General features: G+C 40.4%; 1 protein-coding gene across 2 annotated transcripts; it reads left to right on the top strand.

The window, feature by feature from the left end:
* The first annotated feature begins 353 nt into the window (after window positions 1–353).
* Window positions 354–18201, top strand: LOC308409030 (uncharacterized protein). 2 transcript variants are annotated; one of them, XM_080901558.1, is made up of 16 exons: window positions 354–696; window positions 1047–1143; window positions 3021–3234; window positions 3519–3661; window positions 5937–6111; window positions 6263–6318; window positions 7161–7357; window positions 7453–7563; window positions 7721–7846; window positions 11713–11811; window positions 11899–12054; window positions 14421–15009; window positions 16944–17007; window positions 17096–17274; window positions 17363–17451; window positions 17568–18201. In XM_080901558.1, exons 1-16 carry the CDS (start codon window positions 511–513, stop codon window positions 17664–17666), a joined length of 2580 nt encoding a protein of 859 aa, XP_080757684.1. In that variant the 5' UTR covers window positions 354–510; the 3' UTR covers window positions 17667–18201. The 2 variants fall into 2 exon arrangements, with proteins under 2 accessions (XP_080757684.1, XP_080757685.1); XM_080901559.1 differs by lacking the exon at window positions 1047–1143 and having other exon boundaries at window positions 568–696.
* Window positions 18202–19848: the final 1647 nt, after the last annotated feature.

Here is a 19848-nt window from a genome sequence, read left to right as displayed (position 1 = left end):
TTTCTGTTACAAATCACCCCTGACCTCCACCCTGCCTGTCCACTGCTTTGGTTGGTTCGCCAAAGCAATAGTATTTAAGATAAACCAGCAAAAAAACCAAAAAACAACAACAAAAAACGGTAATGAAAGATTAGAGTTAATGAACAAAGGAGGGAATCACCAATCAAGTATCATATTCGTAAATAACTCGTGTTTTGGTGCTTACGGATAATTTTGAATAGAGTCGTATTGTGCCACTCTCGCTGTCAGGTAAAGGTGTCGCCTGTAGATGGCACCCTCATACAATTAACTAGTCGGCACTCGGGGCCTGCCCCCAGCCAATCACAGCGCAGCTTTAAAGCAGTTCAATAAAGTTCGCTTTTTCCGCTGTGTGACTTCGCGCTAAGAGGAAACAGTCGCTTCTTGTCCGTGTAAAAGATGTGGGCGAGCAAACCTACTCTGGCTGAATGTAACACAGTCAGGCTCGAAGTGACAGATACGAGCAAAAAGAGCCTGTTTTAAGGAAGGAACATGTATCTATGGCGCTTCTCCATCGCCATAACCCTCGGCTTGGTTTGGTATTGCTCAGACTGCGGACGCACACTGACTCAGTACTTATGTTTTCTTCTTTGCATTTCCACCCCGCTGCTGTCTGCAGTCAGCGGGCGAGAGAGCGGCACACAGACGGACGAAGAGGCGAAGGACGACCCAGTTCAGGTAGTTTGCGCAGTTGTTTGTGTTAAAACTAGTTGCAAAACCACCGTAGAAGTGTTAATAATTACAATTGTGAGCGTGAGGTGCGTTTCACAGTCACGTGATGGTATTTTGTATCACCTTATCACCCTTCTATGAATCACCGGTGAGGGTTGAAATGAGGGTTGTTGCTTGTTTTACTCATAATTTTAACAAAAGACCACACCAAAGCGTAGGTGGGTCATCTCCCATGTTTACACACATACCTGAACTCTGAAAATGTACATTAAAAATGAAAGTGTCCAGAGTCCTGCACTTTAATGCTGCAATTTTATAGCCCCTGGCTTTTAATTCACAGTGTTCCTGTTTTCCAGGAAACTGTTGTTGATGACTTGATTGATGGAGACACACCGGACCTGGCTGTGCCGCTGGAGTCTCAGTATCCACACGTGAAGAGATCTTTGCAGCAAGGTGAAGCATGTCTTTTGCAGTGGAGTAATTTGTCTGTAGAGGACGGGACTGTGTCTGTCATTGCAGGTTAGCAGTGCTTTACACGAGGACCGAAAGTGAGGGGTCAAAGTCGGGCCTGTCTCAGCAGATTTTCAGTTCTGTTTTGACTTGATATAGTTGGAAAGAACAGTTTTGCGTTGACACAGACTGGAACTGGAGCTCCTGTTACACAGAATGTGGAGGGATTTCAAGGAAGAAAAAGCTAACCAGCACACCCACAGCAGATGGGTATGCTACACATCACTGTGGCTGTTAAGCAGGAAATAAGATGGAGGTTTTCATAAAGCTTTGTGTTTATTTATGCGCTTTTGAGCACTGGTAATTGGTTTGTGGTAAGCCCAGACCATATGAGGTTTTTAAACAGTTTTTCCTCTTCCTGCAGAGATCTGCAAACCTGTGACAAAGTAAAAAGATAATATAGCTTCTTTTTCTTCTTCCTGTTTTTATAATGATACAAATGAATATGCTGTCTACCATTTGGAGCTTATGTCTGTATCTATTGGGCACCACAAACATATCTAAAGTCACTCTAGAATATTTAATAAGAACACTTTTTAATTTTGCATAAATCTTGTTTCATTTTTATACAAACAAAATAGAAAAATGCCAGATAGTTTGCAGGTGTCTTGTACATTAAATATGCACCCACCTGGAAGTTTGATTGGTGCACCCGTTTAGCTGCCCCTAATTCAAAAATCTAATTGGCCAAATCGCATGGCAGCAACTCTGTATATTTAGCAATGCATACAAATCAAGGTGACCTGGTGACATTTGAAGTAGGCATGAGGAATGGGAAGAAAGGTGACTTTAAATTTCGTTGAATGTGACATAAGGTTTTGGTGCTACATGAGTTGGTCTGAGTATTTCGCAAACTGCGCATTTACTGGGGTTTTCACAGCTCTCGTTCTGGTTCTCGTTTACAGAAAATGGACTTAAAAAAGAAAATATCCAGTGAGCAGCGGTTCCCTGGGCTTAAAATGCTTTGTTGATGCTAGAGGTCAGAGGAGAAGTTCGAGTCAGAGTTTGGAGTAAACAACATGAAAGCGTGGATTCATCCTGCCGAGTATCAACAGTTCTGGGTGGTGTTGACGATGTAATTGTGTAGGGGATATTTTCTTGGCACATTTTAGCGCTCTTAGTACCAACTGAGTATTGTTGAAATGCTACGGCTTATCTGAGTATAGTTGCTAACGATGTCCACCCTTTTATGATCACAGTGTGCCCATCTTCTGATGGTAGCTTCACATCATAGATGTAAGGCAGACAAATTTGCAGCTGTGGTGTGATGCTATCATGTCAATACGATTAAAATCTCTGAGGACTGTTTCAGCAAGTTGTGGAATCTGTGCAAAAAAGAAATATGGCTGTTCATAATGCAAAAGGAGTACTAGCAGGGTGTAACTAATGAAGTGGCCAGTTAATTGCTAAATATTAATAATTCTCAAATATCCCTGCAAATTAAATGAGAAACTGTAACAGCCCCACATTAACATTGTATTTGATGTTTCTCAGCGTATCTGTGAAATAAAACTGAAGTTGTGCTAATATCAAGAAAACAACAGCAAAAAACCTGCTCAGTGAATTCGCAGCTGAGTAGCTGAACTCCAGATGGCCTGGTCTTCAAAATCTCGTCGCGGAAATGTGTGCCAAGATTTATATAAATAATTCTGGACTTCAGAAGTGGGAGCTTGAATTTTTCTTTAAAAAAAAAAAAAAAAAAAAAAGCTTAAAAGTCAGCGCAGTTGTTGAATTTGATGCTCAGGAGGTGAGCATGGGAGCACAGTGTGAATGTAACTTTCCTTTGTGACTGACTTGCTGTGTGCCTGCTGTCCTCGCAGTGTTTGAATGCGCCTACGCTCAGCTCGTCCTGCCTTGGTACACCGTCCCCGAGTCGTGCGAGCAGCAGCCCCTGCACCAGGTTCTCAGCAGGGAATTCGACTTTGTAATCGACCGCATCATTGAAAGGGCCAAAGACTTTGATGTCTCCCACGCAGTCGTGGGCTCCATTCGGATTTTGACCCAGCACTTGCATAACGCGAAGCAGTCTGACAGGTGAAGCTTTACACTTTCTTTTATTTAATAGGATTCAGAATTCATGCTGTTGCTTCTTTGCACTCAGTAACATTTGAGAACTCTATAAATACCTCCAGTGTTTTTTATCACCTATGAATAATTTACTTTTTACTGTACCTTGCGATTATGCATTTTTCCTAAGGCACATAGTTTTAAGAGTAGTGTGCCACATCAGAATTAAGATTATGATCACGCACTTGTGGCGATAAACACTGAGCACTTACTCATAGTTGCTGTTCTTGTTCTTTTGCTTTCTCTTTCAGACAGCTCTTGTTTAGGTCCAGAGCAAAGGAGATTGCAGTTCTCCGAGAGCTCTCTGATGCTCTGGTATGTAACCTTTTCCCCAAATCTCTCTGGGGCCAAGAAGTCAACCGCTGTGCCTTAAATGAGATCATTGCCTTAAAGGGTAAGGAAGCATTAAATCATCTCTGCAGCAACAGTCTTATATAAGGACTAAGCCTCACATGAATTCTTTGAGGAGTGCGAGTTGTGTGTAATCCCTTATTGTCAGTGGCATTGTAGAGCTTAGACATGAATCTTAGGTTACATAAAAAGAAGGCTCCTTCTGCAGTGATCTGCCAATCCCCCCCTCAGGGTTTTGTCATTTTTATAGTAACAGATGAAATGCTTCATCCGGAGAGAGACTTGCTGTGGGGTAGGTTTTTGCAATTACGCATGTTGTTCAGTGACAATAAGTGATTTTTACAGCTGTGCTGTTTGGTGGTTAGAAAGTGCTAATTTCTGGCAACTGCTCATAGATCTGTAACTAAAAGATTTGGAGTAGTTGGCAATGTTATTTGTAGCTTCAGTGTTGCAGTAAAAATTCTGAATACTCATTTACTCTAGCAATATGGTTTGTTTTATCAATTCCAGTTATTCATTTCCCAGAGGAGTTGATGTGACACCTTTAAACACTTAATATTTTGAGGAAATGCTTTAATTTTCTCTTATTGCAAGTTTTATGCGAGCACTGTCTTAAATATAAAGCTGGAACCAGCATGTTGTATCTTGCATAATATGTGTAAAATCCGAAGTGTGCATGACACGTGCTTCTTTTATGGGGATTGTAGGGTCTGTATGCATAAATATCAGGGGTGTGTCTAGCGCTGCTTTTCTGCTGGCTATTTTGAAGGTGCAAGTGGCTTTGTTACTGCTTCTCCTTTGGATTATCACCAAACCTCAACGCTTGCACGTGCAATACATACATGCTTAAGTAAAGTACCACCAGAATTACCTCTGAGAAATACACCTACAGTATTTGGTAACTAGAATAATCAGGTTGCTGATCAGTTGGGTCATTACTTTTCTTGTTTTACTGATAGTCTGGTTAAAGCTCCATTCCAAAGACCTAACTCAAGGGATGAACCAGTGTTGTATGAACAGGCAACTTTGCAAAGAACCCATTTTGAATTGTGCTTTCAGGGACTTTGTTGCTAACAGCATGTGACAAAAACTCGTCATTTGTTCCCATTTCTTTTGCTGAATTTATGAAAAACCCCAAAGACAACACAGTTTGACAGCAACAACAAGGTGATTCTCAAAGAATTCAAATTTGGCAACATATTTTGGCATGCTGTGCAGTGTCTTTAGTTAAAAAAATAATAATAAATAAATAAATAATAATAAAAATGAGTAAACTGGACAAGTAGAGGGTGGGTGTCAGGCACTCTTTCATATGAAAAGGAAACTAACAGAAAAGACTGTAGCCCTCTATTTTCTAGCACCCCATACTACCATAAATTGAACGAGTAGTTAAGGAAATAGATGGATAGAAATCTAGATTTCAACACTTCCAAGTGGAAACTGAGTGGGTGTGTGTGTGTGTGTGGGGGGGGGGGTACGCTTTTTAATTCCTTACATGCTCTCAAAAGTTGGCTGATTTAGTTTGTTTACTGATAATCCAGGTTTTTAGGCTTTGTGGGTAACTCAGTGGTAGCTCCCCATCAAAACACAAACTGAAGGGTGTTCAAACCACAAAAGCAGATTAATTAACATATAAATGATTTGTTTTTGTCTTACAAGCTTTCATAATGAGAAAAGGCAAATTTATATTTTAAATGAAAAAGCCTTTTAATCGAGGCTACATAACAGCAAAAAACCTTTGAATGAATACAACAAACTCATACAGCGGTTGGAACAAAACCCCTAAAAAGTCAAGTTGCATGTAATTTGCAAAGCAGTTTAAGTGCAGTGTTAAACGGTGAATGTTTTGTCTTAAACGCCTGCGTGGGAGTCCTAGGTTACTGCGATGCTGCAAAGCTAACTGGAGAGTCGCCAACAGGCTGTGACAGTTGCTACTCTTGTGGGACCTGCTTAGCAAAAAATGCAATCTGACTCGAGCCGCCATAACTCAAGGCTGAATTTAGAGGTTTTTAAACAGTTGAGGATGCTGCCCATCAACTCAGTTTTCCTGGCAGCAACTTGCCAGCCACCTCAAGAGCTATGAGGCGTAGGTAACACAACCTTGCAGGATTACACTAAACTAACAACTAACCAGGAGGCCACTGTTAAGTGTTATTTATTCAGGCATATCGCAGGGATTTCGGGCTTCTCACCAAAAAATGAGTGCATTTCCCAGTACATTTAGCCAGTCATTTAACTGTTGGAGCTACAATTACTGATCAAATAGCAATATTAGTGATTCAAACAGGACCGTGTATTAATGTTGGCTGTTTTCTCAGGATTGGGACATTTGGTTGCATGGCTGTCTGACCCCGACAATCTGAACCAGCTAGTGGTGAGCCAGCTTGCCATCGTGACATCCAAAAACTCAGTGGAGGAGCTCTATGGATCAGACACTGAAAAAGCCTCTCTGGCTTCACAGGAGAGCAAAGGCGAGGGGGGAGATAGTGATGTGTGAGTGGCTGTCATCTTTTGCACCCCGCTGACTTGACTGAACCGTAGTGAGCCTCAAACCAATGACCGTAACTGCCACCTTCTGCGTCTGAAATTGGAATTGACCTGGATTTGTTTGGTGGCTTTTTTTTTTTCTTCTCTCCCCCCGCAGGAGCTCGCACGGCACAGGGAATTCAGACGGCACCAGGACCAAGGGTAAAGGGAAAGGTGTGTTTAGTGATCGAATTGTAGCAGCTTATTCAATCCAAAGCTCTGTGAAACTGTGGGAAATGGTACATGCGGTTTCTAGTTTTATCCTTTTACCAGCAAGAAAACATTTTAAACTTGAGGGAGAAGGCAGATGGAGTGGGTGGTGGGTGTTCTGAGGCTAGATGACCGCGCTTGTGCAATGTCTTGTAGTACAACTGTTTGATGAATGTGTTGCGAGCTATGTGACATGTTGATTTCCTTTACCAGCCTCCCTTTCAGTGCAGAATTAGTCCCCTGTTTATCTTGCTTGTGTGTCCAGAAGGCTAATTACACAAACCTCAAGCAGAATGCCAAATAATTCCTGCCATGTCTTCATGCAACTCTGATCAATCCAACAGTAATGTCTTAATAAGAATGGATTATGTCAGGATAATGAACCTTGTGATATGATAAATATACAAATCTTCTCCAATGGTTGCATCAGAAACACTCACCTGTTATAATCTCTGACATTTATTTCAGTCTGATGTGATTTTTATTAATTGTTATGCTGTCACATAGATCATAAAATTGAAAGGCTGATCATGCTTGCCTGCTGTCATGCCTAACTGAGCACGTGCTGTTTTGAGACTACTTTTTCTCTCACATTGTCTCACCACCCACTGTTGCTACACTTCCTCACAATGCAAGTGTATTCCTGTTTTTCAGCCAAAGTGGTGTTCATTATCGAGAGTTCGTTATTGTATACAAATGCATATTCGAGAGGGGGACATAATTTGAGTATAAATGTGAGTGAAAATAAAGATGTCTCTCTCGCAATGTAATGTATGTGTTTTGGGCTTTTTTCTTTTCTATTTTAGGCAACAAGTTAAAGGAAGGATGGTCAAAGTTTGTGCACAAGATAAAGTTAAAGAAAGCCAAGAAAAAGAAGATGAAAAAGATGGAGCAGGAGCGGTTGCTGAAGATCACAGCCTACAGGGGAGACTTGTCCAGCGATGACAATGTCAGCAGCAGGGAGGGCTCCATTCGCAGCCAGGAGGAGGAAGACTCTGACGGGGTAAGGCTGCTTCATATAATGCAGTGTTATAAAATGAAGACAATAATTTGCCAGACATAACAGATTCATTACTGCTTTTGGCCATACGAAATTAGGAAGATGGTGATCTGGAGGACTACCTGACAGCCGTTCAGGAGGACATGATCGAATTCAAGCTGTCATATGAGATGTGGCGCGTTGGCCGCTGGGCTGTCAGCATCCCGAATGTGAGTTATAAATATCAGTGACAGTGTGGAAAGTCCTGGAGGCTTGTTATCTGTCTGCAGAGGCCTTGTAATAGCAAGCACAATGTCCTTGGGTGACATGTTAAAGTTTTGAGCTGGATTTTTTTTTTTTTTTTAACAGTAGTTTACTACATTGTAGGCTGACTGGGAGGATGAGAAGCTAATCTTCACTGTTCACCTGGAGGAAAAAGACAGTCCTGAGAACCTCCAATGGGACATCAAGAAGAGCTACATGGATATTGTACACTTCAGCAACAGATGGCAGGTAAAAGGACAAATGAAAGTTCTGTTTTGTTGTATCTTTGTTCCCAGTTTTCTCCCTTAAACTGGTTTGTTGACTTCTGATTTGCACAGTTATATTGTAAGGTACAAGACGCTACAATTTTACAGAGAAAACCCCAAAAATCAAAGGTTTTGGTCCACACTGACACGATGGCATCACACAGTTCCTGCGGTTGGGTGCACATTAATCATGTCAATCTTCCATTCCACCACATCCGAAGGGTGCCCATACTGGATTGACATCTGGAGATTGTGGAGGCCATTGTTGTGTTCACTATAAATGGCCTGTATTTGTATAGCGCTTTACTTGTCCCTAAGGACCCCAAAGCGCTTTACACATCCAGTCATCCACCCATTCACACACACATTCACACACTGGTGATGGCAAGCTACACTAAACCAGTTTGAGATGATTTGAGCTTTGTAATGTGGTGTACTATCAGACGATTATGTGTAAAGTGCATCTCAGCACCATTACAGCAGCACCACTAGCCTGAACCGTTGATTCAAGGTAAGGATGGATCCATGCCATCCAGAAGTTGCAGCAGAAAAGGACTCATAAGAGCAGGCAGTGCTTTCCCAGTCGCTGTTTTCCTTTTTTGGTGGGGCTGCGGGAATTGTAGCCCGAGTTCCCTTAGCAGAAATGATTGAAACCCAGTGTGGTCTTCTGCTGCTGTAGTTTATCTGCATGTTGCTTGTTCAGAGATGCTACTCTGCATGCCTTGGTTGTAACTTTACGTTCCTATAAACTCAAACAGTCTGGCCATTCTCCTTTGGCCACTGGCATCATCAAGACATTTTCACCCAGAGAGCTGATGCTGAGTGGATATTTTCTTTTTCCTTTGAACACTAGAGATGGTTGTGGGAAAATTCACAGGAGAGCAGCAGTGTCTGAAATATTCAGATCAGCCCATCTGTCACCAAAAAACTGACAAATTCCAAATTCAAAGACTGTTAAATTGCCTTTCTTTCTCATTCTGATCCTCGGTTTGAACTACAGCAGATTGTCTTGACTATGTCTACGTGCATCGACTGCCATGTGATTGGCCGATTAGATATTTGTACTAAGAAGCAGTTAAACAGATTTATGTAACGAATTGCTCAATGTGTAGTTATCATAAATAGAATAAAGTATTAGCTGAATTTCATTCCTCCCTGTCATTATGTTAAAGCCATTAACTGAGGAAGAAGGAAAATCACAACCACAACTACTTTTTTGGTCCTCCTAAAAGTGGTAAAAATGACACACTACACTTAGACTTTTAGAACCATTTGAAATCAAGAAAAACCTGGTGGGCTGGATTTTATTTTTTAACTGACAGGTCACAAAGAGTGAGAATAAATGGGGATCTGTCGGACTCAGTGTTCTCCTCCACAGGATCTCCTCAAGGGTGCGTCTTATCACCCTTATCATTCATTCTCTATACAAACGTGTGTCAGAGCAGATATGAAAACAGGGCCGTCATTAAATATGCAGAGGACTCTGTTATTGTCAGCTTACTGAAAGAGGGTGAAACTAACCACGGTCCAGCCATTGATGACTTTGTTCAGTGGTGTGAGGAGTCTTATCTCCAGTTGAACGTATCTAAAACAAAAGATATGGTTATTGATTTTAGGAAACAACAAAATGGGTACGGAGTCACTTTAATTAAAGGTTAGAAAATAGAGCAAGTACAAGCATATAAATATCTTGGCACCATAATCAATGAAAAACTGAATTTTGATCAGAATTGCAAAACAGTTTGTAAAAAGGGTCACCAGCACCTTCACTGCCTCAGGAAACGTGCTCATTTCCACATTGGCCAAAAATTTTTTAGCTTCGTTTTATCGTTCTTTTGTTGAGTCTGTTTTATCCTTTGTTTGGTGGCATGGGTTGGTCAGACCTCTGTCACAGAGAAAAACTCACTGAATCGGATAGTGAGATGGTCCAGTCGTCTGATAGGTGAGCCACAGTCTTGTTTAGCCTCCCTGTACTCTAAACAGGCTTTATAAATCCTTAAAAATGGTTCCCATCCTCTACGGGGTGAATTTCAGCTTCTTTCCTCAGGACAAAGTGTTATAAAAACAGCTTTGTCCCTGTTGCTGTTACTGAATTAAATAAGAACAGTTTTTGATTCGAAACGTTAAATTACTATATATGTGCTACAGTGAGGTTTATATTTATTAGGTATGTCTGTTTTTGAAGGGATGCCAAATGCTATCATTTTTCTGTAAAGCAAATTTACCTTGCGTATGGGTATAAATAAAGTTACCTTACCTAGATTTACTTGTCACTGGATTTATTTCCCTTCCTTTCACTAAGCTGAACTGTGTTTGGGGAGCTACGGAGAGTCTTGTTGAATGAAATCAATTATTGGCTTGATCCTCTGTGAATTGAATGATTATCTGAGTCATTGACTTCGCATGCAGGGAGGCACTGTGAAGCAATGTTTAGCACCGTCACTTCAGAGCAAGAATGTTCCTGGTGCAATCCTCCCATGTGCCTGCGTGGTTTTCCTCTGGATATTTGAGCTTCCTCCCACAGTCCAAAGACATGGTGATTTGACTAGATGTGACTGTGAGAGAATCTGTGTCTCCTTGTGTAGGCACTGTGGTGGATTTAAGGTGGATGGATGATCATGTCCAAGTTGCATGCAAGCAAACGAGATAATGATACAGAAGTGAGGGGACGTCAATCACCTTTTCAATTAGTGTCTGTCACTTGGTTTTTAAAAAGTGCTTGTCAGTGAGCGATGAGAAGGCAAGCTATGTCCTCAAATCAAATGTCTAAAGGACAAGTTTTCATTCCAAATAAAACTTCTACCCATTTTAAGTCGTCCTTTCTCCCTATGCTGGTTTAGAAAAGTTTCAGTCTTGTACCAAAAACAGTGCAACTTGGGAAGATGTCAGTGAAGCCTCATGTTAAATTCAGATCAGCTTTAAAATGCACTTTTTTTTTTTTTTTTGTTTACATAGGATGGATTCTGACTCTGTGTATATGTGGACATAGAATAGTGTAGACAGACTTTGCTGGTGGTTTCTACAGGTTAGGATGCTAGGAGTGCCACCGCTGCGGTGTGCATAGGCAATAAAAAGGTCTTCGTCACATAAAAATAAAAAGAGAAATAAAATACAAAATAAGCACACCATGCTCTTATGTTTTAATTATATTTCATCTTTACATTGTAAATGTAACATTAGTGTTATCTCATGAAAGACTTGATAATTTTGGCATTTTCATTTACATTCAGGGAAGCATTGACTCAAGAGTTGAGGTGGAGCTGGTGTGAACAACAGTGCATGTATTAACTTCTTGGTAGCAGTATAGTGAGACTGCATTTCCTAAGAATTAAATGAGTGACCTATTATTTTGAAATGCCACACGCGCTTTTTCAGTCTGTATTCATTACGAGGCGTTCCCAGCAGCCGAAATGTCAGCATGAAACATTGAGAAATGTTTTCAGTTATATTGACTAGTATTTGCCCATTCTACACTATTATTTTAATTATTATCATTAGTCAGAGGTGATTCCAACATCATATAACTGAAGCTTTGTGGATGTAAATGAAATGTTATACTGATATCAAAATGATACGGATGCTTTTCTAAGGTGCATAGATGCTACAGGTGAGTTGTTTAGCACGTTGTTAGGTAGTTACTAGGCAACATCATAACGTGCTAAAGATAAGAAACTTCAGATGCCTGAGCTTGCACAAATCCTCATCACGTACGAGGAGTTCACAGGTGAACACAGCGCTTTGATGACCACCTGTTACAGTTCTAAGCCTTCAACTGTAAAAACTGATTAAGGTCTCTTAGGTCAGCTTTAGGCTTTTAATTATGGTTTTTTTTCCCTTGTCTTTATCCAGGACTCCACCAGCCTACCTGGGGTCTTGGTGCTGGAGGAGATGGAGGTCAACGATAAAGTTAAAGAAGAAGCAAGAGTATCAGTGGAGCACTTCCTGCAAGTGAGAGAGATCACAAGGCTCGGATATGTTGATAGATAAACACTTAAAGTGTGTCATGTCTTAACAATGTGTCATTTTCCTTCCCAGGAACTGGTTTCCGATAATCTGATCGGCCACACTCAACCAGTATTTCAGTTCCTCTGCCCGCTTGACAAACTCCTGAATGAGGAGAAACATGGAGGCGTTTGGGGCCTGCTCAGCGGCTTGGCTTACTTCCTCACTCCCAGCTACGAAGAAGATGAGGTAATGTTTCACTGCCACTTGTAATCAACTAGTCATTTTAGAGTGTTTCCAAGGTAACGGAGTTTTGCTTTTAGTTCTGGTAATATTAAGAATGATTTCATCGAGGTTTCTGAAATCTCGTAATGTTGAAAAACTGTCAGATGGGATAAGAGCACAGAAGCAGACAGACTTGTGGAGTATGCCACATCAGTTTCTGGGCACACCTGATTGATTGTGCCCTGGTGATCTTCAGCCCAGCTGTCATGGGATGAGAGGTATATGACCAACTAACTAAACAAAAATTTGGGGTAGTCTAAACCTGCCATTAGACACTTATATTTCGGAGAAAGCAAAAGAAAAAATGATTACTCAAACTGTCAGCTGTAAACGTCGCTCAGAGTGACTTCCTGGTTAATATTGACCTGATTTCAGTTGTAGACACAGATGCACACACTGATTTCCTGTGCAAAGAGATTATTTTAAGCAAAGGTGACCACCGTTTCCAAAAAAAAAGTAATTTGGATCATTTTGATAAACTCTTGGCCTATGTATAACTTGTCTGATTGTATGACTGCTTCTGTTGGACTTACTGTAGTGCTGCTGCGTTCAACATTTATTTAGACAAATTTATTTTAGAATCAATAAAACAATAACCAGAATCGGCGTCTCTCTTGTAGTGCGAAACTATTCATTTCTACCTTCTGTCTTTTTAAGGATATTTAAATTAATTTCTAAATTGCAAACTCAAAACAGAAGTTAAATCTGATACGATGGGAAGCTTTAGAAACAGTTAAGAACAGTTTTTATTGATTTTTAGCTGCTTTTTTTTTTTTTTTTTTTTACTTTTTGTTATAAGAAAGTGGTGCTAATGGTTGTAACCTCTGGCTCCAAGAGAAAGTGTGGAAGAAAAAAATACCATCTTAACAACTTTAAAAACATCCTTTTGATTTCTTTGCAATATTAGCTTTCCTTTTCATTGAACATCAGATGGACATTTATAGATGGTGATATTTGCTCTGATATCTACAGGTGCCGTTATTGCTCGTGTACAGTTGGTTTATAAATTATAATTATATTACCACATTTGGAAATTGGCAGTGGGTAGAGATCAGTAGCCACTGCCATAATTTAAAATGAATTAAACTAAAAGGCTTGCATGGGTTTTCTGCAGCTACACCAGCTTACTCCCACAGGGCCGGTGTTATTGACTGTAGGTGTGAAGCACAACTCCAGATTGAAGACCAAAAGATTTGGCATAAAAAGCACAGCCACTGCCTGCTGTGGACAGTTTACCACACAGTTTCACTTCAGTTCTTTGTGTGTTTATAATTTTGCCTCATCAACGCTGGCTGACTGACGAACAACAGCACAAGCAACCGTGATCCACGGGCCGGTTGTACCACACACTGTACAGTGTCTATCTGGCAACAGAGCTATTTGTAGGCAGACGGGCCATCCCCAGCTAGTGGACAGTGAACGTGCTACATCTGCTGGACTATAAAATCCACTTGAATGGTTGGTTGTCTCTCTGACCCCTGTAATAGAATGGAGACTGCCCAGGCTGGGCTCTGCCTCTTGTCCTATGACAGCTGGTGTAGGCTTCAGCTTCTCCACTTTTATGGAGCGAATTGGAAATAAATTCCCAGTATAGTTGTCACAAAAGAGGAAAACAAAAATGCTATGCAGTTTTAAAAATGTAAAACCTTTTGAAAAGATGGGAATTGACTACCGACGGGTAAAATGTGGTATAGCTTCAAGGTGTGAAAAGAAGTCCCTCAAAGCAACGTGGAAGAACCTTAAACCTGCATTCTTTTTAATGGCCATCAGGGGGCAATACCTGTAGTTGTGAAAAGATTTCTAAAGGACTAGAAAACCTTGAGGACTTAAACTATATAAACTGACTTTGTTTTGTTCAATATGACCCAAAACCCAGTGACAGCGTTGTAAACTTTGGTCATTCTAAGTGTGGGAATTATCTGCAGAATGCTTATTGGGAGGATCTTTTGGGGAAGGTAAAGCAGGTCAGTAGGGAAGTAGTGATGCACAGTGGTACCCATAGCTAGTGCACATACACCCATAGTGAAGTTGAATTTTGGTCTGCTGGTTCACATAATTCAACTTGATAGCCTGCAAATGCATGTTGGTAGCATCTGTCTAAAGGTCAAACTGAGAAAATGTTGTAGACTTCTTCTAGAGCTGCAGAAATGATGTACAGCATTTCATGTAACAAGAAACATCATGTAGACGTGATGTAATTCCCCTTTAAATATTTCTTAGTGAGCAAACGTATGGATTCATTTAGTCTCAGCTCTGTCGTGGAGTACAGTCAGAAAGGCCAGTGCCTCAGGGACAGCCTTCACAAAGAGATTGTTTTGTTTACTTTGCAGAACTCGAGCATGCAGCCCGGAGCCCCAGATGAAAACACAATGTCATCTCTGCAACTAGAATCAACAGCTCAGTCTTTGGAGAACCACAGTGCCTCTGATGTCCCCAGTCAAACTCTTCCATCTATTATTATCTCCCAGTACGATTCCCCTTTAGAACTGCCTGAGGAGACTGACATTAATCCACAGCCTTCTGTTGACTCAAAGTCCTCAAATGAAAATGGCTCCCAAGAAAAAAACGAGGATTCTGATAATCCCTTAACCTCTCACTTTAAAACACTCTTCAAAGGATTTGGCCGATATAGATCACACGAGTCTCTGGCCTCAACAAAAAACGGCAGTGCGGAAGATGTGCCCGACTTGGGCTTGCAGCGGGAGGGTCCAGAGGGCTCGTCGTGGCTTCACTTCAGTGCGAGGTCCAATAAAAGGGAGAAAACGTGTTTTAGGTCCGGAGGACTGTACAAGGCGAAAGGAAAGGAGGCACAGGCTACACTGCAGAGAGGGGACAACTCCCAGGCTCTAAAGAACCAAGTCAACAGGGAACAGCCGGAGGCGACCAAAGCCATATTTGATCTGCTGAAAGAAATATCCGGTTTGTTTTAATGTTTAAAGCCACTTTGTACTGTCATGTATACTTCACTCAACATTTTTAAAGCACATTGTAGCTTTTTATATTTATTAATGCATTCCTTTGAAGACTAGGCAAACAGCTGCTTTGGTTCATTTCAGTACAAGAACAAAATTAACCTGTAGAGACTTGAAACTTGCCTGAGAAAGTTAATCCTTTGTAGTGAGTATTTGGTCTGTGTGAACTGTCACGTGGTATTTTAAGGTGAGAGCATGGCTTGTTTTTAAAAGCCCAAGAGTGGTGTATTCACACTCTCTCACACAATGAAGGGCTGACAGCTGGCAGCCGCATTATGTTCTCAAAAGATTTTCTGCCAAAATAAAAACCTTTTTGCTTCGACGGTGCAGATTAAAATCGTGCAGGTCACAAAAGAAGTCTTAGACAAAAGTGCAGCCTTGAAATGTCTGTTTATATTCTTTATGATAAAAGCTGTGGTAGTTCAGAACATCTATTCTATTTGATATGTTTTGACACTTAAATTGGATTACATTGTATCTTTTTTATAATTTGGCACTTTGAGAGAGTTAACAAGCCAATTTTATTTTTATAGCTTAAACCTACAAATTGGAGATTTGCCTCTGGGCTTTACAGTGGTGTTGTACCTCATGTTATGCAGACGTGCAGCTACAGCTTGATGTGCAGATGAACAGAATTATTAGCCCACCTATGACAGTATTCCCCAAGAGGTGTTAAACAGAGCGAGGAATGTTTTTAGCACAGGTAAACATCAAAGTTTTATTTTAGATGATTACATTATTTTTACTTTGCACACAGAAATAAAATTATTTCATAAAAGACAAACTACCAGGGGCCAAATGATTAACCCCACTGATGCAACAGTCAGTTGTGATTGGTTTTGTTGGACAGCCTGCCGTCGTTTACCGTTTTCAACAAGTCTTGCATGCGTCTCCTGAGCAGTCGCAGCCCATTCTTCTTCATCTCTTTAGTTCTTCCAGATTTGATGATCTTTTAGTCATCCAATTTAATGGGACACGACTGGTTACTGTCATGTTGGAAGACAAAGCAATAACCCACACCCAGTTTTGCTGCTGACTGCTTGAGGTTTTCTGTCAGAATTATTCACATATCCATCCTTCTTTACGATTCCTTCCACCTTGACCAGATTCCCAGTTTCAGCATTCAGGCACCGTTATACTCCCACCACTGTTTCACTGTGGGTTCTGTGTTCTTCGGATTGTACACCTCTGCTGTGTTTCTCCAAACATAAGCAGCATCTGTTTGTTCAAATAGCTCTAGTTTCACTTCATCTGTCTACAGGACAAACTTCCAGTATAGATAATCTTTCTCCAGGTTGTCCTTAAGCTTACTTTAGTCTGGCTTGAAGTTGTTTCTCCTGCAAAAACCTTGGTCTTCTTTAAGCCTACAGTTCCCATATTGGCCAAGTCATGACAGTTGTTCTTTAGTCACATCGCTCACTAGTTTCCTTTCCACACTCTTCCCATCTCTGGCAGGTTTGTTCTTTATTGTGTGGCTTATTGAGTTTCTTGATGATACTTCTCGCACCAGTTCTTGACATGTGGAAATGCTGTGATAACTTTGTATATCCATCCCCTGCTTTGTGAGCATCAACAATTCTTTTTCTCAAGTCCAAACTGATTTCTTTTGTTTTTGGCACAGTGCTTTCTCAAATGACAGCTCAAATCTTTGAAGAAGTTTTTCATACTGTGTGTTAATTGGAAGATAACCTTCATTTTTAACTTGACTTTATAAGCACTGAGAATTACAAAGGTAAAGCCTGTCTCTGCACAGCAGCAGGGGGGCAAATAATACTGGCCCTTTTTTTTTGTTTTCCTGAAATAAGTAAAGTTAAGACAAGCTAAAAACATGCAACATAGTGCTACTCTAAGATGACACTAACACTCTTATTTCCCTTACAGGAAACTCCTTCCTCATAAATATCTTCGACACTGTTCTGAAACCTTTTATGCCCATTCTGAAAAAGTAAGTGGCACCAGCGCGCTCCCACGGGTCGAACATTGTTATATCCCGGTCTATGAATGACTCATGAGTTTTGCATATTTTTCTCCAGGAAAGTGAACTCGTTCCTAAGAAAGGTGAACCCAACACAGGCGCAGATGGCTTCGTACATCGACAACCTGCGCAGCAAACTGTGGCCAGAGTCTCCTCCACCAACGCCTCATCCTCCTCGTACCGATGAGGAGAAGGACGAGACCAGGGATCGAGCGCATAACCTCATCAATGCCAAATGTAACAACACCTCTTTGCAGTGCAGCAGTTGATTTGGCACTTAATAATCCATCTAAAGTTTTTTTTGTTTTTTTTGTCTTTGCCATAGATTCAAATGTTTTGTTCCTGAAGAAGACGGACATGGAGTCTGTGTTCAATCTTTTCCAGGACAGAGAGGAAAACAAAACCCTGGTTTACGTGAGTATCCAAACTTCCTTTTTCAGCACACCTCATTTTTTGTATCAAATTCTCACTTTTCACTGTATGTTGCACGTAAATCTTTGTTCTTTCTCACGTCTCCACTCCCGTAACAGATGCTCCTGTCATTTCTGTTGAGAGAATTTCTCCCCAGTGAGTTTTCACTGAATGAGAGTGCTGCTGTTCTGCAAAAAGTGACCGGCTCCACCAGCTGATCGGTGACCGCCTGTTTTTACCTGTGCTGAAGTTTTTAAAGTATCCAGTTATTTATTAATCATCTTAAAGTGCCTTAAAATGTTTGAGACCACATGTTTCGCAGCCTTTTCATACGTATATAATTTTTACTTCAAAAGTACTGTGAATATTTTGTATTGTGAACTGCTTTTGTATACCTTCACATGTCAGGTTAATGAATTGTGACTGGTGTGTACTGGAAAACATTCTTTGTGGGAGCCAACTTAACTTTTATTGTTGACCTCAAGAGAAGAAAGTGGCCTATACGTTATATTTACAGGTTGAATTTCACTCTGCATGATTTAATAATTGTTTTTCAAAAAATGTTTTCACTTTGAGAGTTTCTGTATGGTTTATACTCTGTTAGAGTTAACTTTTTTTCAACTATTGTGAAAACAAAATATGTCACAATTTAAAATTGCCTAAATGTGTCAAACCGCTGCCGGCACAGCTGTCAGTGGAAACTTGAAATTATGCAAATGTGAATTGTTCCAAATAAAATATTTTAATAAAGGTTATATCAGTCTTTGTGTATAACTTAAAATTAGACTGAAACTGTGTAAATGTGAGCTCTAAATTTGTTTCTGATACCAGCAGCACATTTTCTTTGAAGCAAAACCTGAGTAAAAGATGATTCATGCGGTTTAAATGGGTTAATCCTCTAAGGGAAATCGCGTTAGTGAAGTGTGAGGTGTATGAAAATAATTACGGTTATAAATTCACTGGATTAAAATACCTTGTTAACGTGCAGACAGCATTTATTTATTTCATTCCTAGCGGGGAATGTTTAGCGGGGTCTACATGTTTGATATAATAACTGGTACGGTCTTAAAGAATTAGGCCAATTCAGATCTTTAAAAATGGGAAATGCTTTTGTTTTCAGTTCTAATTAAAAGAACGAAACAAACCCGACGTTACTAGATGAAAATTGTACATGACAGGATTATTCTGGTCCAGGTCACACAAGGGAGATTATGGCCAGTGTAACATTAATTTTTTCATTCTCCTACTCGAGTCAGGTAGCAACACCACTGAACCAAACTCTCATTTCCACAAGAAAACTGTTAAATCTGATTTAATCCTATTATCAGCCTCAGGTGATCAACGAGAAGTCAACATAATCTTATGACAAATATGCAAGTGAATTCTTTCCCAGACCATCAACTTGTTTATTAATTCACTTTGACTGACACAAAAAACTAAAGACTGTCTTGCAGGGGGATCATACCAACTTCAGTGTCTGTGAATTTTCAGGCCACAACAATCTATTAAAATGTAGGACATATTTATATCCCAGACAAATACATTTTCTGGGATATAAATACGTTAAATAATGGACATTACATTATGGGTCAGGGGGAGTAATTTAGCAGACATAAGCATTAACATTATATTGAAACATACTCACTGGCCACTTTATTACATGGCAGCAACTCTGTGAAATTATGGACATACACATGGTCAAACTGAGCGTCGAGCGGAAGAAAGGTGATTAAGTGAATTTGAACGTGGCATAGATGTTGGTGATGGACAGGCTGGTTGGAGTATTTCAGAAACTGCTGCTCTACTGGGATTTTCTCACATAACAAGCCCAGTGTTCACAGAAGAGAGAAAATATCCAGTGAGCAGCAGTCCTCTGGGTGGAAATGCTTGTTGATATCAGAGTTATGAAGAGAATGGCCAGACTGCTTCTAGCTGAGAGGAAGGCAAAAGTAACAGCAGAAGAGCACACTGGGTGCCAATCCTGTTAGCTAAAAACACAAAACTGAGGCTACAATTCATCCAGACTCACTGAAATTGGACAAGAGAAGATTGGGGGGGGAAAAAACATGGACTGTCTCGATTTCTGCTGACATTTACTTGTTAGTACCAGAATTTGCCATTAACTGGCTGTAGTGGGGGATGTTTTCTTGACACACTTTGGGTTCCTTGGTACCATCTTCATTGCTTTGCAAACATCTTCTGATGGTTGTGTGCGGGAGGATAATGTGCTAAGGTACAAAGCCAAAATAATCTCAAACTGTTTTTTTTTCTTTTTTTAAAAACATGTACTCAAATGGCCTCCACAGTCAACAGATCTAAATCCAATAGAGCACCTTTGGGATATTGTGGAAGAGGAGATTCAAATCAAGAATGTACAGCCGACAAATCTGCAGCAGCTTT

Source organism: Rhamphochromis sp. 'chilingali' (genome assembly GCF_963969265.1).
Source record: "Rhamphochromis sp. 'chilingali' genome assembly, chromosome: 13".
NCBI classification, from domain to species: domain Eukaryota; kingdom Metazoa; phylum Chordata; class Actinopteri; order Cichliformes; family Cichlidae; genus Rhamphochromis; species Rhamphochromis sp. 'chilingali'.
This window is presented reverse-complemented; position numbering and strand designations above follow the sequence as displayed.